Source organism: Pterocles gutturalis, unplaced genomic scaffold (assembly GCF_000699245.1).
Source record: "Pterocles gutturalis isolate BGI_N339 unplaced genomic scaffold, ASM69924v1 scaffold45703, whole genome shotgun sequence".
Lineage (NCBI taxonomy): Eukaryota > Metazoa > Chordata > Aves > Pterocliformes > Pteroclidae > Pterocles > Pterocles gutturalis.
In genome coordinates, this window is record NW_010122138.1 from 3,490 (window position 1) to 28,958 (window position 25,469).

Genomic DNA, 25,469 nt, shown 5'->3' on the forward strand with positions numbered 1-25,469 from the left:
CTTGCAGATAAAGACAAGTGAGAGTCTGTATTGGTCCGTGGCCCCATTTCATTCCTTGCATCAGGATCTGTTCCAACAACCACGTTAGGCCCACAGGTGGGACTGGGAGATCTGTTGGGTTGTGTTATTTGCAAAGTGCTGTTAAGTGTGATGTACTACTAAATATTAAAAAATATCATCAATGTTTGCATTAGAATCTAGGTACTTAGTAAAAGAATTTGGTTTATGATTTCATGTAAAGCCTGCATGGCTTGAAAAGCCTAGCATCAGAATTGTTTGTTGACATTATTTTTATTGAAGCATGGATCTTTAGCTTAGTTCACCATAAAGTGAAGCATTTTATTTATGATAATAGACAGTTTAGGGCTATAGGGGCATTATAACGTTGCTGGTGTAGATACAACTTTATCAGAAGTTACAAACATGACCCGCAATAGAAACAAACACCAAAGAGAACACGATGAAACGTTCACTGTTTACAAATCACTTCATTACTACAGACACCAAATGGCAGTTACTGTAAGTAAATCAGTTGCAAAGAACTGACTACATTTAGACAGGGAATTGGGAATTTCTGTTGGGGGCTTCATCCGCAACTCCTTAGTAGAAAAAAGTTTAATGTCAAGCATTCTTTTTTATCCACAAAACAATGCTAACCAACAGACATATCAAAGAATAAGACCGAAGGATATCAACGCCTTTACAACTACTTTTGCAATTATCTTCTTGATTAGGTACTTTGATTTTTTTTTTAATACATTTTGTCAGAAGGTAAATAGCCCAAAAATCAGCAGCAAAAATATTACAACAACAAAACAAGTAAATACAGTGCCAATGTGTCATGTTGTAGAAGAGAATACAAAGAGGACGAACAATGATAACTTAATAATATAAAATGACACAGAGCTGAAATACAGTGCACTTAAATACCTACGTGACAAAGAATGTTAAATTCTGTACTTAGTATGTAGGCTTTTTTAAACATAAATTCAGAAAAGTCTTTGTGCTTAAACTTTTTTTCCTGTTAAACAGAATTAGTTGCTTACTTCCAATACTGCCACTGTAACTGATATTACAACAGATCACAATTTTCACAGACACATCAACATTAAAACATTTACCTATGAGAAAATAAGTCACTTCTCATTAGTTCACAGTGCGAAAAAGTGGTGTACACTCTGTCTTGAGAAAGGCTTTCAATTATTCATCAAGCCAGTTGCAGAAAAGTCCTGATACCAGACGCAGTGCTAGATTTAAAGAATGGAAAGCAACACATCACATGTTGGGAGGAAAAAAGATAAATTTCTCATTTCTTCATGGATATCGTCTAAGTGACCTTCGTCTTCTGTTGTAGAAATGCCTGAGCCCATGTTGCCGTGAAAAATTCATCATGTAATTTTGTTTGCGAGTGCTGTTAAAGGGTGGGGGGAGAAAGAGAAGATTGTCAGGTGTTTATATGTTGCTTAAACTCTTTCAAAGCAGTGAGCTAGTGGGACAGATTCGTCTTTTTCCTTGCATGACCTTTCAACCCAGTGTAAAGTGGTGTGTATTTCACCCTTTGTACAACAGCAAGGTACAAGGCAATTGAGAATCTGTCCCCCTTTGCTTTTATTTACAATTCATTATGTTAGGGAAAGGTTAAGAGCTTTCAGCTAATGAAATCTTGTGCTGCCTAGGGCCAGATTCACTAAAGCTATATGCACTCCATACCCTCTCAATATAGGGTATTTCTCGGCAGTGTTTTTATACTCAGTTATCCTTCTGTCTTGGGTCATTAATTGCTTTATCTTGAGAACAGAAGAGCAGCTTTACTCCACTTCATTATCTTCCACAAGTGAAGTACAACACTTTTGTGCAGATTTAACGTTTCCCGCCCTTATACCCCTCAACCACAATTAAAGAAAGATCTAGGAAATAAGCATCATCACATCTGGGAGGAGACTAGGCAAGAGACAGCCTGACTGCAGCTTAATTGAAGGAGGGACACTTGTTTGGAAGACCTATCTGGAGGACAAGACCCATCCCATCTAACATAGGTTTCTACTTCTCCCATTGAGGGAAGAAAGAACCGTGAAAGTGCAGTGGTGGACAAGACGGCTGTCTGGGCTTTTGGTACCTGAAACCCATCTAACTCCTAAGGGCCAGATTCCACCTTCAGTTTCCACATTTCAGCAGCTTTTGAATGGAGCTGTAACATCTGTGGTGCGTCCTTGTGAGTCTGCTTATGGCACAGAACTGCATGTGCAGCACCACCAGTCCTCTACATCTTACTGCCTCTGCTGTGGCAGGGGACTACAGAACAGCCAGAGAGCTTTGGCTGTGCCTTTTCTTGGTCCCTTTTTATACATATCCATACCCCTGGTGCATACACACAAATACAGGTATACATAAACCCACAGCCAAACTGTATTCAGAATTACATGAGAATGAAAAGGTTTGTGTATTCTGAAGTTCTGATACAGGATGTCTCTTCTCAGACCTACAGCTTGGCAGAGCACTTGGCCAGCTGTATAGAGCAGCCTAGATGTGGTTGTAAGAGAAATATTCACTTTTGCATGCTGCACTAGAGAGCCCCAGGGTACGGGAAAGACCTTTTGATCAGAGAACTACTTTTAAAAATAAAAATAGTATCACATACTGCAGCCAGACTCTAATTTTGAAGCCACCTGAGAGACCCTTTTCTCTGGAAAAATGGCATACAAGGTACTCTCATAGGTGCAGGCAGAGGATGCAGTTTTTCAGAGGTTGGAGCACAGTGTTAACCATGCAGACCCCAAGGAAAACTCCAACAGGCATAAAGAGATTCACCCAGGAGAACTGCTGGTGACTGCATGGCCATATTTTCTTTTGGTTTCCAGGGGAAAGGAGCTGCCAAGTTGCAATGAATCTGTGCAGTCTCGGGCTGATTTCTGACTCCCTCTCCTAATCTCACTGCCCACTTACGACCCTGTGCTTTCTAGCTTTGTCTTGAAGTGGGAGAAGGATGCCTGGCCTAAGCATCTCTGTTCCAAGGGACTGAATGTTACCAGAAGCCTCCAAACCAAGAAGCCCATTGGATTTTAAAGGTGATCTGTGAAGTAAAGGCCTGTAATAGACAACAAATCTCCCATTTGTGGGTGCAAGGCAGGTTTTCACTTGTGAGTTTTCTCTGTGAGTAAAAAGTAAATACTCATGTAATCAGTCATACTTTCCTCTCTAGTGCATAAGCTTATTTTTAGTGAATGTGGCCCTTAGGAAAGAGAAACAATTGCATGCTTTGCAAAATAAGCATGATCCTCCAGATGCAAAGATAGTTTTTGTTGTAGTATAATAACTTCATCTAAAAAAATCTATATAACAAAATTACACCCTTTTCAACAGCTGATTTAGAATGTGATTGACTAAACTGAATAAAAGCACTTGTGTCAAACTCTAGGATATAAACCCCTAAGCAATTCCAAGTTGCTTCACAACTAGTTTTCCAAGGCTTTGCAAATTTCTTCACCTAATTTTACAGAAAAATTACACTTTTTTTTTTTTTTTTTCCCCACTGGAATGTACATACAAGAATGAAACAAAATCCAGCTCCTGGTGACAATGAACTCAAAACGGATCTAGACTCAGCACAACTTTTGGTGTTCTCACAGTAAGGCAGTGCTCTAGAGCATTTGTCAGTTAGGGGAGGGTTGATATTTGAGGTTGACTTGTCCCGATTTCTTCAAGTGAAAAGGTCTGTGCTAATTTGTTAGAGTGTTGTATGAGAGAGTGACAGCAGTGAGTCTATATAGTCTTAATGCCACTTGGTAGCTGAAATGAAAAGACGCACTGAAGATCAGTCTTTGTTCTGGTCCTGTACTCATCTCTGTGGAACATCACCCTCACTGCAACGCTGACTGCATCACTGAGGAAGGCAGGAGGGAAATCACAGCCCTGAACCCACTCCTGAAAGGGGCTGCCATTGGTCATGAGGCTTGAAGGAGGTCTCAATCTTGCCTTCCCTTTAATTCCCATTGCCTGGGAAGGGGGTTGTTCCTTATACACAGGGACTTCAAGGCTCTCAGGAGAACATCCTAACCATGAAGTGAGGATGGAGCACCTCTCTGCTGGGAGGAGGCTGCTTTGCAGCCAAAATACAGGAGACTGGGCCCTGGGAGAAAGCACAGCCCAACTCCAAGTGGCCTTACTGTAGGTACATGGGAACAAACGGAGCCTGTCAATGTGTTTGGCTGAAAAATGTGCTGTTTCTGGACATGACTGAATTTAGGACTGAGCTTGGATCCTCAGCTTGAGCATGACTTGGGCAGGCAGGGCACATGCTGAGCTGCAGTCCTTGGCCCAGGGGCCTTTGGATTTCCCTGCCTCCCTGCTGCCTTTGGTCTGTTCACATTGCCCAGCAGCTCAGCAGAGATTTTCAGGACCTGTTTTGGGCACTGCGAGGTGCACCTGGCCTCTATTTCACTTTGAATGCCTAACCATTTTGTATCTGGCCTTAAAGTTATGATGAAGATGTTTAAAACAATGAACAAAGAAAAAAACCCAACAAAAATAAAGGAAAAGAAAGAACTGAAAAAAGGAACAAAGAAAGGTTTACTTAATAACTCACAAGAGATTTACTTATTTTTTATATACATTCAGTCTCTTATTTTATAAGATGATCAAGATGTTACACAGAAAATACATATAATACATATATTCCCTGTCTTACACTGAACACCACAGCAGTGCAGTTTGTGAAAAATAAGGGAAATCTAAATTCCTAAGAACTAAATGCTTTCTTTTTTTCACTTGCACTGACATGGTTCAAACTTGTTCTCCACCAAAGTCTGAGATGGGCTTTCCAACTACTGGTTGGATGCCATGCAAAATCTACATGCCTGCTGTAGAAAATGGAGTGATTTTAACTCTTGCTATAGGTCAACAGGTATACCCTATATATCATGGTATCGTATCATATTGTATAGTATGCATAGCCTGGTATCCACAAGATGAGAATAGATCTATATTTATTTTTCTGAATTAATTTTATATGTTGGTAGGAGGCAAGCACTGTATAAGAGATCAATAGTGCTTTATAAGATCACAATAAGAATTATATAATAAAGTTTGCAGGAGTACTTACACATTTTGTGCATTTGGTGGATTTAAGAATTATTTCAATAGTATAATAACAAATTTAGCATGTATTTTTACAGACTGATAAAAGGCTTTACCATACTTTTGCTGTTGTTTTTTTGGTTTGGAGCAGCCAAAATGTGCTGGGGAGCATCAGGCTATATTAGGAATAGACCCCGCCCCTTCTGTAACAGGGGTTATGGGGGGAACTTTTGTTTGAATATTGGTGGCAACTTGGAGGCTGCTTTGCAAGAATGTTGTGGACTGGTCAGCATATGCTGAGCCTTCTACCTTTTCTGTGCATTCACTGAATCATCAGATGAGAAAAAAGTACAGATCCAAAATAGCAAATGTGTGTATTGCTGATGGAGCAAACAGCAAAAAAGCAATTAATAGGAGCAACTACTGTTTAATCTGTTAAACAGTTTTGAGTACTTTAATATTAAAAAATAAATAGAAGATAATACTGCTCCAATTACATAGGAAACTCTACGTAACTTTCTAGTGAAGTCACTGGAGTTGTTAGATGAAAACAATATGCAGCCAATATAGAAGAACAAAAATTTGTCTAGGGCATGTTAAGTAAATACCTGCAATAAAGCAATTTATGAGAAGGAGTTGTTCTGCATTTTTAGTCTTTAGTAGAGCACTATGGCTATTGCATGTTTCCTAAAGGACAGTTTGAACATCAAGTCTGCAATTAAGAATTTATGAAAACAGAACATAGCCAAATGGAATTAAAATTATGCGGTAAAACCCCCCCAATGACTAACATAATTCATTATTTTTGTGCTTTTATTTTTAGTTGCCAGGGCATAATAGGAAAAAAATAGAAACAAAAATATTTGGATAACAAAGCAAAACATGAACAAAGCCTTAGAAAACAGCAAAGGCATGCCTCTTAGGAGGAGGCTTGGTGTAAGTTTTGTGTGCTATGCTAGGAGGGTACTATAATGAGAAAAGTGACGTGCTCTGACTGAAGTCCTGACAGCTCATGTCAATGACAAACATCCATTGGCTCCAGTGAGGTCAAGATTTTAACCCAGAGCTCAGTAACTATGTTGGCGTGTGATATCTATTAACTGAGACAGAACAAAGTGGCAGAGTTACAACAAACAAAAGAACTACCTGTCAGACACTTGCTGTATGTCTAAGAGGCATGTGTGACTGTCACCATACAGATTGACTGACATACACTACCTGGCTGTACCTTCAGCTCTGTAGTCATTGATTATGGCAAAAAGTGGGAATTCCCCCTCCGAACTGAGAGGTTGCCCATACAACGTGCTGGGTGCCCTCCATTGGCAGGTCTCATTGCACCGCAGCAGCGGGAGAAGCCGTTCTCACTGCAGCCTCAGTGAAATTCCCACTGCGGCACGGGGTGAGCTGCTGGACACTTTCTGTTAAGTTATACTTCCCCCGGTGCTCGCTGCAGAATCAGGGCCCTCAAGAGCTACATGGCACATCTCAGAGTACAAATGATTTTCCACTGACCCATTATTGACAAAACTTTGGGAAAGAACTGTAGCTGTAACAGCAACATACATTTGATATTGATTCAGGGAAAGCACTTACCTTATTCTAGTGTAAAACCAATGACAGCAAACAATGAAATACAACATAAGTTAGAAAATGCCTTTCAATGCATGCAGCACTGTGATTACTCATAAAACCCTGATGAGGTTTAGAGGCAATATAGGACTTTTCATCTCTTTTGAAAATAAAAATTGAACAAATTATTTCCTGATATTTCAAATCAATGTTTATATTTTTATTTTCTATAAAATTCAGCATGCACTTTTTTAGAAAAATAATAAAAATGTCATAAAAGTACAGATTGCATCATATTAAATTTGGCATAAATGTTGTTAATATTCAGGTAATTGCCTAATATTTGAACTATTTCTGTTCTTTATTATAAATATATTGATAATTGAAGTGCATTTTTCAAATCGTTGCTTTTTACTGAAAAAATGAAGCAGATGAAAATGCTTTTCCACATGAGCACTCTTGGTTAGAGCTATGATACATAATTTGTATTTTAATCTTGCAAAATAAGGAGAAACATTCTTTGCACCAAATGCAACGTAAGTTTTCACTAAATCATTTGTGCCAAAAACGTGAGAATATCTTGACAATGAAGAGCATGGAGTGATGACTATGGAGGATTTTGTTCTGTTTTCTAACAGCCATAAAATAGCAGATAGGGATAATACTTCTTGCATACCTTGCACAACTCAAATTCCTTTGGATCTCATAACAAATTTTGGGGTGCAAAGAAAGCAACATCAGACCCTTAGCGTTCAGCTTATCATTGCCCTTCAGTTCTCAATGCCTTTGACCAGAACTGAGTTTATAAAAGGTCATAAGGGCCTGCCCTATACACAAAGAAATGGCAGTTCTAAATGCACATGCAAAACAGTGTGCGGTGTCTGTGCAGCAGACAGGCTGAGAGCTGTGCTTTGAGAAAAAAACAATGTGCAAATGAAATGCTGGGTTGGACATGGGGTCTTCTTAGGGCAGAAATACAGGGGCACTGAAAAGCACTCTTTCTTAAGTCTGGGGTAAAACAGTTTTTCATCCTAAGAAGAGCCACATGGAACATGTGAGAGTTGTGCCCAAAGCTTTCCTTACAAGTGGAGAGAAAAAAATGCTGCACTAACGAGGAATAATTGGCACTAGCTTTAAAAGGAACTGGACTTGATAACTAATATCCTTCCCATACCACAGGATAGATGTCAACCATTGTTGGCAAGGCCAATTTAATGTATAACATTCAAAGCAGGTATTGCATTTCAGCCGTTTGAAAGAGGTGCTCTATTTGAGCACCATTTGCAGCTGCACTATAGCTTTTATGATACTGCTTTTTAATGAGTGGTTCAAATAATTCATTCAGAAGTGGAATGATCCTAAGTAACATACAAAAGCACCCGTCTTTGACCTTTCTTATCACCATCAGGTATTTTGCATGCACATATAATCTGCAAGTTAATTTTTTCCCCCAGCAAACTATCTTGGTAGCAAAAAGGAAACAAAGAAATTGCATCCTGAAAATGTGTTTGCTGGTAAGAGGATGATGGCCCTTGACTCAGAAATCAATTAAACTGAACAGAGTGTTGTGACCTTAGATATGCATCAGCTCTAATCGGTATCTGTGCTAGGACTTGGTAGCTGGGCCTGTGACAGTATTAATTTCAAATCTTTGGATTTCTGAGGAGAGTTGAGCCATGAAAGCAGGTATTCACAGATTTGTCCCTGGGGCGAGCGTTGTAAGGAGGAGCAGGGACATCCCCCATGTTGGATGGGATATGAAATCAAGAAAATGTTTGGTTGTGCTGCCTCCCTATAGATCAGCTCTCCCAGCTGGCAGGTGCTTTCCCCACTTGCTTTCCTACTCCACTCTTAGCCTGCTCAAGGTCTGCTCCAGGAGAGTGTGGCTGACTGGCCTGTGGGCTGAGGAAAAGCTGCCACAGCACCTAGGTGTGCAGGCAGCCAAGCCAACAGATAGCACCTGGGGCATTTGGGAAAATTAGACCTCTTTTGTCAGCCCACAGGGTATGGTGGAAACAAGATGAGATGTGCAGAAAGCCAGGAATTTCTCAACATCCCAAAGCACACTTCCTAGTACAGGCCAGCTTCTGGCTGTAACTCCACATGGGCTAGAGGCTTGCCTGCTGAGGCAACGTGGGTACGCAGATCATAAACAGGCATGAAAATCTAGGGCTTAAACCAGGGCCAGTGAAGATAATCTTGATGGTGCCCAGGGAAGGGTATGTATGCAGTCTCATTCAGATGGGTAATGGAGTGCAGGGTTATACGAGGACCGAGCACAGACTGCAGTAGACATGGACCATCAACAGGTCCTGCAGCCAGGGGTGTTCATGGCTTGCTGAGAGAAGGTCAGAACTCCAATTTGGGAGGCACAGATGTTTCCTCAACTGTCTCAGCTTTAGGAAGAATAAGCAGAAGCCTACTGACTCTCCAGTGACTCTCTGGAGAATTAATGGGAAGAGGTAACGACAGCACCCTGGTGAATGGTCTTAGTTCAGGCCATGCCTCTCTGCAGCCAGACAGAGCCCTGGGGTGGCTGTTGCTCACAGGGACCTCCTCTGGCAGTCTCGATGGAGGGGCAGAGCAGCCAAGGGACACTGCCTCCTTGTCTTTTGTTGGAGAGCTGCCCAGGTGAGGTTGCTTGCAATCCCCAGGGGCGGGCAGGGTTTCTGTGCCCTTAATTGGGAAATGAAGGAATATTAAGAATTAAACTAAGTCCTATCCCTAGTATGCATGGTATGAGTCCTGGTAGCCCTGTTGTGGACAGGATCATCCAGGGTTAGTGCTAACAGACAAGGATCCAGGCTCCCTCCGTATGCTTGGAAACTCTGTGGACATGTCTTCACAGTGTCTTCATCATTTTACAAGTGAAGAAACTGAAGAGCTGGGGGGCAAAGGGACCAGTGTGAGGTGGCAGAGTGAAACAGCAGAGCTAAAGGAAAACCCAGATGGGAGTATCTATTGACAAGGAAAAGTGTGCTTCCCTTCAGAAAGCATTCCAAAGGCTTTATCGAACCCTTTGTGGGTTACTCGCAAATAAAATTTAAGAGGCCTACAGAAAATTTTGATGAATTAGAAGGAGCAGATAGAACTTAAGCAAACAGAGGAGTCAAAACCACCTGGAAGATCTGAGCACATGCTGGCATGTGAACCAGATGTGCCACAGCATGTAATTCTGCCTTTCCTGAGAGTACACGCCTCACAAGTTGTAGTTATCAGGGGCTGGAACTCCACATCTGGCATTTTGGAAATATGCTGCCATGGCACCGCATTTCACAGTACTTGATAAGGGAGAAATCTGTCTGGTTTGGTCTTTCTTCCTCTGTGGGTTGTACCAGGTCTCACTTGAATAGGATGGAAGCTCTCTGTCTCTAGCCTGGTATTTTGGCCAATATTCAGAATATCCTTAAAGCTCTTTGACAGGAGAAAAAGAAGAGTAGGGAGAAGACAGTGTCTCCTCACTTGTTTCCTTCTCTAGGCAAGGTGTGATTACTTGGTATTGCATTTCTATTGCTCTCTCCATTCTAATGTATCTTATATGACCAACTTGTCACCACTCAACGTATGTGTCTAGTCTACAAGCTGGCAGATCTCACTGTCAAGGAAGTTCTCCAGAATTCAGCTCAAGAATAAATTTTTCAATGTCTGTCCTATTCCTGCTTATATTCCCTAATTCAGTGCTCAGATTGACAGATAATATTATGCTCTATTTTTTCCCCACATGTTTTTTTTTTTTTTTTAATTGCAAGGCAGAAAGACATGGAAATATTCAGAACTACCAGTTCCCTTTTCTGTGGTTTCCTAAACACTGTGAACCTCCTGCAGGTTCATACTCCTTCCTATCTTTCCTAATGCAGCATTGTACAGCCATTGATTAACTAAGCCAGGAATCACATCCGTCCCTCTGTTCCTTCAAGCTTTAAGCTTAATGTTATGGAAGCAGAGCCCAGCAAGGTGTGTAAAAGCAGCAGAGCGTGTACAGTTAGTCAGTGTTGGGATCAATTTGGTTTGGAGTTGATATGAGTGCCATGCAAGCTGGTGCTTCTCGGTGGAAAGAGGAATAGGGCTAACTAGCAATCAGATAATTCACTTTTCTACTGTCACAAAACATTACTTGCAGTGTCTCTGCTAATTCAGAAACCTCATGGTTATAATTCACAGTCTGGAGGTTATCCAAGCCTAATTTATTCATTGCTGGTTTTCAAATTGTTCGATAAAAGGAATATTTGAACCTATCTATGGAGCAGGCACGCCTCTCTCTGCCAACCACTGTCAGCGATGAGTTCCCACCCGTGAAGCCACTAGCATTTCACTTCTACTGGAACTAAATTGTTAGAGAAAAAGCAGGTCATCTCTTCGTGACGTAACACAGGAAAAACGGGTTATCTGCCAGCGAAACCCATCTCAAGAATGGGAGAATCAGGAGGGTGCAGACACTTTACTTGGTAAAATCTTGACAAGGGGATGAGTATAGAGCTCGGACCATAGGAACCTGATATAGTGAACCCTGTTTCTGAACAGTATCCTTCTTACTAAAAAAAGGAAATGAATAAGGCATTAGTTGCTAACACAAATTTTTCAGAGGCACAACAACATTACTTTGTGCAAAGAGCAATACAGCAAACTCTTTTGTATCTTCAAAAGGATATAAATCAGCTTTACATGGCAGCACAGCGTTGAAAAGGAATATCCTTTCTTATGTCCCAGCACGTATTTTTTTCACAGTCATTGCTGCATTACAGCACCACACCAATACTTGGTGGTGATAAAGCCCCACTTTCCCTCTTGCACAACACACTTTCCCCCTGCTGTGCCACTTATTTCATGGCCATCTTAACCTCTGACAATTGCAGTCAGCACAGAGCATTAGCAAAGACTGTTTCTCAAAAGTTTCCCTAGGCCACAATGGTTCTTACTGAGCTTAACACTCGTGCCATGCTGGAGGAATTTCAGTGCTTTCTGAGATGGGGTGGGATGAGGTGAAGCTGATACTCACAGGACGACTTCTACGTGGTCCAAAGCCCACTGATCATGACCTGTTCCGCTGTGACGGGGCTGCCACCAGCGCAGTAAGACTCCTTTCATTCGTGCCTCCCTGTTGTCACAAATGAAAGAGCCTGTGAGAGCTCCAGACTATTGGTGATTTGCACATCCCTATCTATCCCCCAACAGTAACTAAGAGCAAAGTCAAAGTATTATTTCTACATTGCTGAACATCAACACACCATATGTGTCCAAATTTAATGGTAAAAAATGCACATATCTTTAAAATAGGTATTGAGTTTTTCTTCCAAGCATATTGATAAACACAAGGCTGGAATTTCTTAATCAGCCTTCTCCTTAAGTTTTCTTCTTTGTCTACTCTCTCATCAACCTCTATTTTCCTGCAAAGTGATGCATAGATAGATTCTTTCCTAGCAGAAATATATCTTGTGCACTTAGAGGTAATGAAATGTGACTGGGTACTCACAGGGGAACATTATAAGACACTCTTTGGGCTTGTATAAAGTCCTTTGGCTGATGCTGTGCAATTACTTGCCATGTAATTCCATTATTTACACTGTATTGGAGGAGCACTGCCTTGTCTACAGTGTTAGGATCACTCAGGTTGGTATTGCAGCTGTCTGTTTGTGAAATACTTCCAATTTGCAATACAAACATGATTTTGCTGTAAAACACAAGAGAGAAAAGGTATTTTCAATATGCAAAAAGTATTCAAAGAGGAACAATAGCATTTCCAGGTTTATTGCAGTTACCTTATTAAAACTTTCAGCATCCTCAAGAATCACTGCTTTTAGCAGGCAAAATAAACTGTTCTCACATCTCTGAAACAGTTTCCCTTTCAAAGTAATACTTTACTGTATATAAGATATTGCCATGTTGTTGGATGCAACAGATCCAATTTTACAATGTATCTCCACACAACTGAGATACACAAACAGTATAAATATGCAAATGTGTGCATGAAAAGCTAAAATGGGCAAATAAAGGTTGAATATGATAAATTGCCTAAAGGATTTCTGATATACTACCTGGGTGTTCAAATAAGAAGGAAGAGCCTGATTTATATCTGGACCATTTGACAATTCATCCTGTTTCTAATCTTGCTTTAGACAACTAAATACAAACCAGTCCAGAAAGCTGTCACTCTGTTAAGAGCCAGCACAGGCTGGTTGCATTTGTTTTTCCACGGCCAAAGAGGCTTTATAGATGAAAAAGATACTCCTGTTCATTGCCAGGTGAACAGAATTCTATTTGACAACTGAAATGGCAAAATGAGTACCTAATTACTAATCGTATCTTTAGTCATGGCTGTTGTGGAGGCACATACAAACATGGGATTTGTCTTATCAGATCAGGCTCTGTTCCAGACAGTCTGGTGTCCAGCCACTGCCAACAGCTTCATTGTCAGTGCTGGCTGACTAGACAGTGCTCTGTTGGGCATGATGAAAACATCTAACCTTTTAATCTGACATGCTTCCTCCTCACTCTCCATCTCCCAAATGGAAGTCACAAAGTGTTTTGCCAACCCTAACGTTTATCTGCCAGCCCCACCTGACTGCATGGTAGAGCCAGGTCCGTCCATCCTCATCAGTACTGGCCCACATAGCTGCGTGTACATATGAAGAGTTTCCTTTCTCATGAGCTGCTAAAAGAGCATTTTAGGCACAAACTATTACCTTGCTCGGGTGAGATCCAGAGGCTTAGTCACGGCTTGTCTTATTTGACATCCATTAAAATAGAGCGAATCTCCATGGGCGTAGGGTGCCAGCTGTCCACATCCATTCCCTATCACTCCCCCCTGAATGGTTTCCCAGTTTATTTCAGTGACTCTTTCAGATTCAAAATTATCTTTAATATAACTGGGGAGGTCATGGCTAAAAACAGAGCAGTCATCACCTAAAAATGACAGTGAAGTTATAAAACACACAAAAATCCAAAGAATTGAGAAAACTGAGTTACAGTTCATTGTAATTCCATTCAAGGTTGTGGCACGATATAAAGTGTGACTACAGGCTGAATATATTTCAGCAGATCCACTAATAATATGCACATTGCTGTACAACATTCATTTTTAGAAAACTGAGGTTGCGAGTCTGTTGTCTTTTACAGCAGTGTAACTGGGAACTGCAGTAGGGTGTCTCCTGTTTTGCACTGATGCCAATATAAGAAACCTCAAATTGCCAGTTGAAGGGAAATGCCTCTAAAACAAGGAAGTGATCTGATCTTATAAAGTTATGAGACTCTGTCCTGGAAAACATTAAACACTGGCTCCACTCCCTCAAAGCACTTATAATTTAACGAGGGCACTCAGGTACCATTAGGCACGTGCTTAGCTGCATTGTGGGGTTAGAGCAGAGCACTCTGGCCTGATGGGGCACAGAACTGAGTTCCTTAGAGGGGCCAGTCACCTACATCTGGATACTATGTACACATCCCCTGGGAGTGAGTGCACCCTTGGAAGGAGTACAGGGCTGGAAGCCATTTCTGGGTAAGGTGGTAGCCACATTCTGTCTTCGATGAAGGCTAAATGGGCCAGACAGCAGAGACTACTGATTCAATGCAGAAACAGTAAAGGGAGGGAGGAGCTGTTATTTGCAGCTCTGTCAAATTATTAATTTTTAATTTGTTACTCAAGCATTCGAGTGATGAATTTAGACATGATACATCAGTCTGTCTTTTTGTTTAATTTTGGGCTAGATTAGACTGCAGCAGATGTACAAGAAATAAATTGAAGAAATGAAACCTTGGTATCCTTCGTCACAAATGCAAATGGCTCCAGTCGTGCAGTATCCATGACCACTGCAGAGCTTTGGGCATGCTTCCCCGATGTACACATGGTCGATTGCCCAGCTTTGCTTCTCTAGTTCTTCTCCCTTCTGAATCCACCTGAACTGAGTTGCACTGCAAATATCAAAATCCAAACATGGTATTGCGATATCTAGCAATTAAACACATCAATACAATGACATTCAAATATGCCAGCAGCAGATGTAGTGAAAAATATTGTACAAAGGGGTTGTCACTTCAATAACCGTAAAGACCCACCCTGAATGGGTGGCTGCTACAGTATCGGCAGTAGCCACTTCTATACAGAAAAAGCTTCCTCAAAACTGTCAATTATGTATCAGTTCTAAATCCAGCAATAAAGAAGCATTTTTAATTCACCAGTTGTTCCAAGTGAACAGTGCCAGCAAGACAGCTGGCATTTTATAGGTCCACAGTGAGCTGACCTTTCAGTAACCTACCTGGATGAGACATGGTCAGGCAGCTGGATAGTTATTCTTCTCCAAACGGAGCTGTTGACAGAGTTATAGATGGTAGCTTCGTGGAATTGAAATGGGGAGCAGCCAATGCTGTTAGATGAGGAAGGAAGACAGTGTGTCTGGACGAGCTGCCATGAGTCCGTCCTGTAGGAAACAAACAAACAAAAAATCTTAGAACAACTGAAAGAATAATGAAAGGGAAACAGGTAATTTCTAAGGGTCATGGCATTGCCTGTCTTACTAAATGAATCCAAGAGATTGTCAGCAATAGTTTCCATACTCAGTAGCCACAGATAGACAAGAAGTGAGAGGCTGAAGCCCTGGTGCAGCCAGGGAGGACTTCCCAGCACCAGGTTTAAGTGCTGTGAATCCCTTGGTGGTGGTACACACAGGAGAGTCCAACTCCGAGCTCCTCTGGGCAGGTGTGACAGAAGGATTTATTTAGGAGTCTGCTTGTTAGTCTCTCTCTTACAGTGTTCAGAAGAGTCCCAACAGAATTTGCTCCATGTTCACCCACAGTTATTTGAGCACAGAATATACTTTCATTTTAAAAATTATAATGCACAACTATACTACAGCACAAGAGACAGCATTATTAATTGTTTGTTAGTTAAAGACCAAATCAGAATTAAGTAATTCCCACTTCATTTTAGCTTGGTCCTAAATATATAGTCCTGTATCATACTAAAACAACAGTTTCCTGTGAATGTGGTTTTTTGCACATTTTTAACAAGGAGCATGTTCATGACTGTAACTGCAAGCTCAATGCCACAAATCTGTCAACATCTGGGATAAATTACAGAGAGAATTTACAGAAGCTGTGTAGACAAATCCCAGTGCTTGCAAACAGGCTTTGTTCAGATCCTGTTACAAGATGAATCAAAGTAATTGCTTTAATAAATAAAAGCTCTCTAGGTTTTTAATATCTTACTACTTGTTTTCAGGTCTATCTATTCTGCTGTCATTTACCTGGCATCCTTCGTGTACTCCAGCATCACAGAGTGGAGGTCCCCACAAGAAGTTGCCTCACAGCCAACCACGATCTACAGCACAAATAAAAATGGCTGCTGTAAGATGTGAGGTAGACATTTAATGTCATCTACAATGAAGTTTTCCTCTCCTTTTTTTCATTACAGGGTAATGGTAAAAAAAAATGGTAAAAGAGATTGCCAACTTAAATCTTGGACAAAATCCATCAAAAGTGGATGGAAAAGAAAAGACAGAATACTTCAGATACTGCTTTTACTTAATGAATTTTACTTCATTGCTACTGTTATTTTCAAACAGAATCTCAACACTACGTTCCTAAAGTTCAAATTAAATATCTAAACAAACATTGTTTCTGAAGCACAAAAATGTGGTAGCTCCTTGGCATTTCAGAAAGTCAGGTACCTAACTATGTATTAGTTACCTATGAAATTTATAAATCATAATGATAAAAATGTGGATATAAACTTTAAGTCAATCCAACTAGAGAACAGAATTATTCTGAATATTTAAAACAATAAACATATTTATATCCTATTAGAGTAGAAGGATTACAGCACCCAGTGGACAGTACTGAACTGATAACAAAAAGCTAAATTTTAAGAGCTTCAAAACCAAATGGCAGCCATGCATTAGAGCTGAGTTCTTAGTTTAGAAATAAAAATCTTCACTGTGACTGGTGAAGAAAAAGGAGGAGGGAGTCAGGATAGAAAAAATTTGCAATGAGAGTTTAGTAATACGAACTATTAAATGCTGATGTGTTTTCATAATTTTGCCCTTAAAATAGAGGAAAAAAATGATAGGCTAGGTAAAATTAGCACCTTGGGGGATCTTGACATTCAGTAGCAAAAAGCATGTCAGACTTCTCTTTTTTTTATAGTTTCTTTGAAGGTGGCATGCTCTGTGAGTGGGGGAAGAAGAGCTTTAGGGATTATAATAGACAGTCAATATAAAATAGGCAACGATGTTGAGAAAAGGTGAAAATACTTATTAGTGGAAGATGAAAATTCTGGAGGTGTCTTGTGAAACAGAAGAGCAAGAAAAAACCATAACAAGAAGATGGATGACTATTTTTATGACCTTGCTTTCATAATAGTTCCTGGCTTATTTAAGACACGGTGCTTGGGGAAGGGCCTAGAACATTTCTGGACAACAACTCCACATTGCCTTTGTCCCTGTGCAGAAATTCTACCTTAAAACAAAGTAAAATATTCAGAAATGTTTCTCTGATTATTCAGGTCAGTTGCCAAGACACAATTAAGTAGGAGTACTTCTACTTCAGCACTTTTGTGTTTTCCATATGCCACTCTTCTCCAGCCTGCCTCTACCTTGCCTTTTCTGCTTATTCACAAGTTAGGGGAAATTGCATATTTTGCACGCTGTGTATTCTAGCCTTAGAAAATAATTTCTACTGTATCTGATGATCCAGTAATCTCAGGAGAAAGGGATTAGACTTCCAATCCCACTCAGTAACCCCCAAAGCATAGAGACAATCAGAATAATTTGACATTTAACATTCATGCAAACTTTGTGGTTCCTATTACCTGCACTTTAGAATTTTCTTTAAGTTCTAGTAAAAAGTCATTATTAATTATTCATCCAGTTGGGCATCCTAGTTGGAAGAAGAAGAAATTCTGGAGACACATTAGATGATTTTTCATTGCATACTTTACTTTGGAGAGAGAGAGAACATTTCTTACTTTAAACTGCATCATGTATCCTGGCTGTATAATGAGCTCCCTGGAGGACAGGATGTTGTTTGTTTTGTCCTTTTTCTTATTTGGCCAGTAGAGATGGAATGATGGGTTTCCACAGAACCCTGCAGTCCTGACTGCATTAGGGTAAAAACTCCAGTTTTCTTCATGAGAGATGCCTTCTATTAACATGAGTTAACAATAATTACTGCATTGTCTCAGTAAACATCAAGGCTTAGTAATGAATCCACAGAATCACTAGATACAGTACTTTAGTGATATGAACACTAAATTTATGCTATCTGTCATGACACACAATAAGTAAGCTACTAACAGACATAATAAAAACATCAGCTCCAGAGAGGTACTTAAAATGCTTAAATAATAGTATTTTTTAAAAATATGATTAAATAAAACTTTCCTACACAGGAATTTAAATGAAGTGAGTTGGACTGAAATACATTTTTTTGTCTTTCTTACAGGTGTATACATATGTGTACGTACACATACATACATACATACCTGAATATACATGCGTATATATATTACACCCCTATTAGTAGCATGAAGAATAGTATATAAACAGCATTAGTCTACAAAATGAAAAATTTGCAGAGTTAAAAAAAAAGAAAAAAAGTGTGCTTGCAAGCTTACAGGGCTTATCTTAGATAAGATAGTGCCAGACAACAGATTAGCTGTCAGTCTGTCTTACCATCATCAAATGTATCTACCAGTTGGCTGGGGTTGATCTCCGCTCCTCCGATCAGGATGTTGTCCAGCGCCCACTGCGCCCGGTCGGGGCCTGAAACCACGATCCCATTGCTGATGGTGAAAGGCTGCCACCAGCGCAAGCGGGTTGTATTGGTCAGAGCATGTTCGGGAAGGAGGATGTAGTCGTGCCTGACTGAGATGTATTTTTGGTAATCCATCTCATGAAGCAAAGTCCAGGATATCCCTCGAATGAAAAGATGCAGGTTTAGTAATGAAAACAAGGGTATGGTAGATTAAAGGAAGATAATAGGAAATACAAAATAATAGCTATGGTCTTCTGATAGACAAATCTTAACTTCTAGGGATAGTTGGCAACTGTTACTCATTGCAAGAATAATCTTGTAATTGTATAAAGGAATGAAATTGTCTGGAAGCCACTGATTACTAAAATCAAGCAGGGGATTTTGCAAAACTCTTGAGCAATAGGTGGAAATTTTAGATGTGGAAAAAGCTTTAGAAGGACAAAAATAACTTTACAGTTAAAAATTATCCAATTATTTTGATTAGCTATTATTATTAATTATCTAATATTTATATCTCTGACAACTTCTCAGATATTCATGGTGCTTGAATACAGAACAAGGCTGTAGTTTAGCTGGAATACAAGATGTACTTACCTCCATCAATGGAATAGTCTAGCAGCACTCCCTCCTTTCTGCAAGTTGGTCTGTGACATGTTGTCATGTTGTTTTCACTCCCAATTCTCCCCCAGTACTGTAGAAATCTAAGAGTAAATGTATAATGTTTACATCTGTTAAAGATCTAAACAAATGGAGACATTTGTTTTCTATTATGGGATGTGCTGAAAACTGTTCAAAACACCAGCATTTTTAAGCAAGTAACATCAATGTACAAGTTTGTACAATGTACAAAAGGTTTCCAAAAACATTGCCTATTAATTCCCATGGGAACCTCATGAAATTCAGCAAAGTCCTGCCCCTGGAAGGGATTAACCCCTTCTAATGGTACCATCTGGGTACTCACTGACTGGGAGCTGCTTTGCTAACAGTTGCCTGGGAGTCCTGATGGAAAGGGGGCTAAACATGGATTAACGAGGTGCCTTCACAGGAATGAAGAACATAAAAGAAGTTGATAAACCGAGGCAAGGTCAGTGGAAGCCACTGAAATGGTTGGGGCTGGAGCATGTGCCTTGTGAGGAGAGGCTGAGGGACCAGGGCTGGTTCAGCCTGGAGAAGATGGCTGGGACTGGGAGGCAGTGGTCATACATCGAAATGGAGGGAGGTGCCAACTGGTTGTAACAGGGGGGCAAAAAAAAATAATTGCTGTGAGGGTAACTTAACACTGCACAAGCTGTCCAGAGAGGCTGTGGGATCTCTGTTCTTGGAGATTTTCAAGACCCAATGGGTCAAAGCCCTGCACAGCCTGGTCTGAATTCAGTGTTGACTTGGGTTAGAGGGTGAGGTTGGACTAGAGATTCCCTGAGGCCTCATCCTTCCTGAAAGGTTGTGTGATTCAGTGAATTTTTGCTGAATTACAGAAGTGAGAGTGCGTGGCTTCATTAAAGCCATACAGCCAAGGGAAATGATGCTGAAGTTGTTTTCTACATCATGTCCGTAGCTTGTCTAAACTGATAATTTAATTGCTCTCCAGTTAAGTCATCCTCTTCTACAGCATGTGAGTGGTGTGGGTCTCGTATGGGCACTGAAAGAGAGGACAACCAGGAGAGGTTGTGTTCTGAACTCAGTGGGAGACACAGCTGGTGCCTCCAGGTTGGACACAACGGTGCCCAGGAGACTGCAGCATCTTGCCTCTTTGCAGAACAGGTCTTGCTGACTTCAGGACATTCTTGGGGAAGGGGACCAACTGTTTCACTGTGGCATGGCAGACCCCTTCCACTGTCCTAGGGTGAGCCTTGCTCTCTGTGACCCATCTGAAAGCATTAGTGCCTTGAGAATCACCATCAAATTAGTGCCTACCTGAGATAACACTATGCTTGCTGTGGACTAGGAATTCCCTGAGCTACAAACTACATCACCTGCCACTTTGTCAGCATTTAACAGTGTTCCCCATTAAAATGACATGGAAACATGACCTACTTTGCCCCTCGCAGGTCCAGATCTTGAGTGACAGCCTGCCTCACAGTTGCACCTCCAAAATACAGAGTTGTGTCTTCTGCAAGGATCCCACACTCAGTACAGGTATTTCCACCTTCTAAGGACATCCATAAATCCGGTTTAATTTCTTCATTGTCAAAGCGCTCTTTCAGGAAAGTCTGTAAGTAAGGTGTTTAATAATGCACAGGTTATTATGACCTTAAGCCTTTCTGATGACCACAGCGGGAACTGACCTAAACATGGCTGAAGGGCTCATGAACACTGTAACTTTTTTTTTTCCCAAGGTGGCTGAATATAATTGCTTTCAGTTGAACACCACCTGAACCGAATTGGCTAAATGTGAAAATATGTTAGGGCTAGATTTTAACATACTTGGGAGGTAATCCAGCACACTAGGATTTGTATGTGCAAGTGAATGGTCTAATTCATAACTGTGGTTATTTAAGACTATGTAACACCACTCCAGTACACATCTAGTGTGTATGGGAGATATTGCTATTCTATATTCTTTTCCCCAGCAAAACTGGTACTGCAATGAAATTTTAGGGTTATTGTGGTGAAGATGCATTTATGCAACAGTCTGCACAAATACTTTCTGTGAAACCCATCTAGACTATATCTCTCATTTCCACTTACCTCCAGGTGTGCAGTGTGAACAATGCCAAGAGTGAAAGCCTGGCCTTAAGGAGATAGTAGTAAAAATCCCCTTAAATTGCCAGGATTTTATCCCAAATGTCCTTAGTGTGAAGAATACGTTATTAATTAAAAATTGCAAAAAGATTATGATATTTATTCATGTAATCAGTATCTCACATGAAAACCAGAAGGCTATAACAATTCAAATGACATGATAACTGAAAAGTTAAATAGTTATAATCTCTTTAGGCAGAATGCTGCTTAACATGTTGCTTCTGTGGAGCATGTACCTATTCTGTTCTTTCCAGGTGTAGCAAAAAAGAGATGGTAAACCCTGCATTTTTAAGTAATTTGGGATTCCTTACATATTATTTTCTAAATATGTTGAGTTTTAAAAATATTTTAACTTTTAAATGAGCAATATCTAACTAGATTTCACTCACTTGTTATATGGTAACACTAATAACAGCTAGGTTAATTAATTTTATGTAATTTTATGTTATTTTCTCAGATTTCCTAGTTCAGCAAGCTCTTTCATGATAAAGACAGTCTTTCTACAGGTCTTGATCGAATATAATAATGTGTGCAGGGGTGATTATTGTCTAAAGATGACCTAAGGATGAACAGTGAGCTTCACAGCTTTATCGAGCAGAATTATTTGCAAATGAACAAACCAGTTCTTGGATGCTGCAGTAATAGTTTTGTTAAAAAAAAAATTATAAAAGACCTGAAAATGGATTTGAGTATATTCAGGCTGACAGGAATCAAAGATAAATTTCCAGTGGGATCGATCTTCTCTCTTTCTCAGCCAAACACATGGCAAAGTTCACTCTTTATAACATGCAGTAAAATTACCTTCAGTGTTTGGGTCAGATAGCAGTTTGGTCCCGAATACCCCGGATCACAGATGCATTGCTCATTCAGGCAGTCTCCATGACCTCTACAGTTTTCCAGACAACCAGGGCCCAGATAGAAATTATCGATGGCCCACTGCATATCTGAGTATTTCTGGTAGAACCGAAACCTCACAGGACTAGATATAAAGGAATGAAGAAAAACAGACATAGGTATAAAACAACTTTGCTCAACTGAAAAAAGGTGGGTGAAACACAATATACTTATGACTGTAGTATCCTCCAAGCTTCCACAAATAATATCTGGCAGTGTCTGCTGAAATCGATTTTATACATGTCCCTATGTTCTTCTTCACACATGTACTACCTATGATACATGAATGGATTCCAGATGATGATGAAACTGGAAAAACCTATTCTGGCTTCTTGCAAGAGAATTTCAATTTTGGTTATACTTCCTGAGCAGATTACTCAAAGAATAGAAAAAATTTTAAGTTTGCAGAAAAAGACAAATGGTTTGCATATGTGCAGACAACTGCAAACAATAAGGGTAACTTTTGCACTCAGTAAGGTCATAAATCTACTCCCTAATTGACTGCGGCTGTCTGAACAGAGCAGAACATGCTGTACTGGAGCAGACTGCATAGAAGCAAGGATAACTTTGCCGGTTGTTCAGACCAAGAGTCATGGTCAATCTTGATTGATAGGAAATAAAATTACGCAGCATACGTAATAAACATGAACACTGCTAGTCTGTGTTTTCCTTGAAAGACGATGAATAGGCAGATGTATCCCCTGTTGTGTTTTTCAGAAGGTACTGAACCCAAGACAGAATGAGTAGCGAATTCATACTTACTTGCCCACAAGGTTTTCAGGCAGTGGGTAAGTTACTCTTTTCCATCCTTTTGTGGGAAAGAAGACAGATGGCTGTGAGACACTCCCAGAACATTTTGGATCAGCTGGTAAACACTGAGGTACTAAGTAACTCCAGCTAACACCAAAGTCAGTGGAATACTGCACATGGACCTGATTTTGTGCAAGTTTTTCGGAGGTTTTACATCCAACAGAAACCTAATAAAGAAGATAGAATAAGTAGATTACAATTAACTGTGGTGGTGGTTAGAGTTTATAAAAATGTTTGAACCTGAAAACTGACTGCAGAATTTTGCTTGAAATGATGGCAGTAACGGGGTTTGTATGGTACCAGTCATCTGCAGATCTCATGAATATTCCCAAGACTGAGGACAGGCACCATATTCAGAGTTTCATTTTCTTCTAGTTAGCTCACATTTCTGGATTTCTAGGTTTTGACACTTGTGCCTTATACCTCAACACCCCATAACTAATAAAGTTAATCTCCCCTCATACACAGCCCAAGATTTTAATAATTCAGAGAAGGCCACTCATCTCAGTTATGTCAGGCAGCCCTTCTTTATGAGAGAGATGTGCAAGGGGCTCTTGCAACTTCCATTTAATATTAGGTTATTTCTTCAGTTTAGGTAAAGGGGTATATGAAGGGCAGTTTGGGTTCAGGTTTAATGTGAATGCATGCTAACACAGGAGCACTGTGGACACTTTTGAGGTGCTTTTCCCTCACCAAGCAGCTGTAACAAAATAGGCACCTTGTATATGGGTACCACCCTTACTACACGATGTCCGTACACCTGCTATGCTGGAAGAGAAGGGTTCGTCACCTCTGAGACCAGCTTGTGGTATTAAAGATGACCAACACGGAACAGGTGAGAAAAATAAGTATGGCCTACTAATAACAGTTTTCCCTTAGGGAATGGCTCATGCATAGGCCTGTACATCATCCTACCTCCTGAAAAATCTGCTTAGACTTGGAGCAAAATGTGTTTTTGAATAATTGTGTTGCAGACAGAGATTTTACCTTGAACTGCATAATCCAGCCTTCTGTAGGAGTCAGGTCATGGGTGACTGCATAGACCTCTCTGCCGTCATGGCTCCCGCAGATCATGACACCATCAGGAGAATCACAAAACCTCTCAATCGAGCAATCATCATGGAATAACCAGTGTTCGTTCACTTGAAAATAAATGGGAATGTCAGTAATATACAATGACAACATAAACTAAAGAAATCAGGGAGTAGCGTTAACCATTAAAGATGATTCATGGCTTTGTTTTTCAGCCTACAAAATAATTTTTTTGTATTGCTCCTGAGAACGTCAGTATTCCATCTTTCCCATGTACATATATATTACAATTATCACATTTATTGCTCAAACCACGTCTTACTACTCTCTTACATAAGCATTACAGCATTATTTTTTAATGCTCGAGAAGTAAGGATCTGAGACTTATTCAAAACATAAACTTCTCTTGCATAGGACATTATGGGAAAACTCTTTAATGGGTATTGCCTACACGTCTGCACAAAGGGTACCCCAGCACTGTTAGCTGTTAAGCCTTGTAAACACCCAGAAATACTTCCTCTACAAAAATTAGTTGCAAAATGTAACTTAACTTCACTAAATAATGTTTAAAAAGGTTAAAAAATATGAAACAAATACTCAGGTAAAGAACCCTGCTTAGAAATCTGGCACTTTTAAATCCTTTTTTCTTTCTTTGAAGAGAAATTAATCTTACAAGTAAATTCATGCAGTAAAAAAAGAAAAGTTACGTTTCATCTTTTTATTTTACATTTTGTGAACTGAAACTGAAAGAAAAGACCCCCACAGTGGTGGGATTGTCTGTGACATCCATCAGAGTGAGACAAAGATTCAGAGGCTCAGCAAGGTTTGGAAATCACTGCATTGACTTCTTGCTCTTTAATTCAGATCCATGTAAAACCTTTACCTGTAGTTTTGTCTTCCATTAACATGTCAAAGGCGATCCTCCCAGTGGGCCCTGCGTCAGCAGGGGAGCGCTCATGCTGTGGCAGGGGAGCGCTGCTGAAAGTGTCGAGCATCACTGTCCTCTGATCAGCTGAGCCGGAGATCAACACATTGTCTATAGCCCAGTCGTTCTGGTCCAGGCCATCGTGCTTAGGCTGCCACCAGCGGAAGCGTGTCCCAATGGTTTTGGCATCATAGGGAAGGAGGATGTTCACAAAGCTGAAACACAAAGTGGAAATTTGTTGCAGGAAAGCCACAGGAGGAGGAGACTTCTTAATACTCTGTGCCAGGTGCTTTGACCAGGTCCACTCCCATTGCTGCCTAGAGCGTGTGGAATTTGGGAAAGCAGGGAAAGACTGGGTGACCTCACCTATCTTTCACTGAAACAAAAACCTTCCTGATCCCTCCCAATGTCATCCCTAGGACAGGGGCTCAGACTGAGGTGTGAAGGGCCAGCAGCCAGACTGTGGCATGGTTTGAGTAACTTCATGTGCTCCAAGTGGGCTTATGGGACCAAATCCAATGATCTAGACTAGCAGGGTGTGACAATAAGGTCCTAAGTAAGGGAAATGTTAAGACAAGCTATGTCGGAGTAAAATTAAGATTACAATTTTCAACCTGGAGCTATTCAGCAGATAGCAATGTTCCAGTACAATTTTCTTATTTCACAGAATCACAGAATCACA

The 25,469-nt window shown here is 40.3% G+C and overlaps 1 protein-coding gene across 1 annotated transcript; it reads right to left on the reverse strand.

The window, feature by feature from the left end:
- Nucleotides 1-275: 275 nt before the first annotated feature.
- Nucleotides 276-25,002, reverse strand: LOC104464661 (reelin-like; the record flags this gene model as incomplete). Its single annotated transcript, XM_010077436.1, has 16 exons — nucleotides 276-1,411; nucleotides 6,667-6,672; nucleotides 11,639-11,737; nucleotides 12,113-12,310; nucleotides 13,323-13,542; nucleotides 14,390-14,547; nucleotides 14,892-15,053; nucleotides 15,879-15,952; nucleotides 17,597-17,772; nucleotides 18,303-18,545; nucleotides 18,979-19,085; nucleotides 20,419-20,594; nucleotides 21,928-22,105; nucleotides 22,783-22,997; nucleotides 23,818-23,972; nucleotides 24,746-25,002. Coding segments are annotated over 16 exons (2,521 nt in total), but the record flags the coding sequence as incomplete, so codon positions are not given.
- Nucleotides 25,003-25,469: the final 467 nt, after the last annotated feature.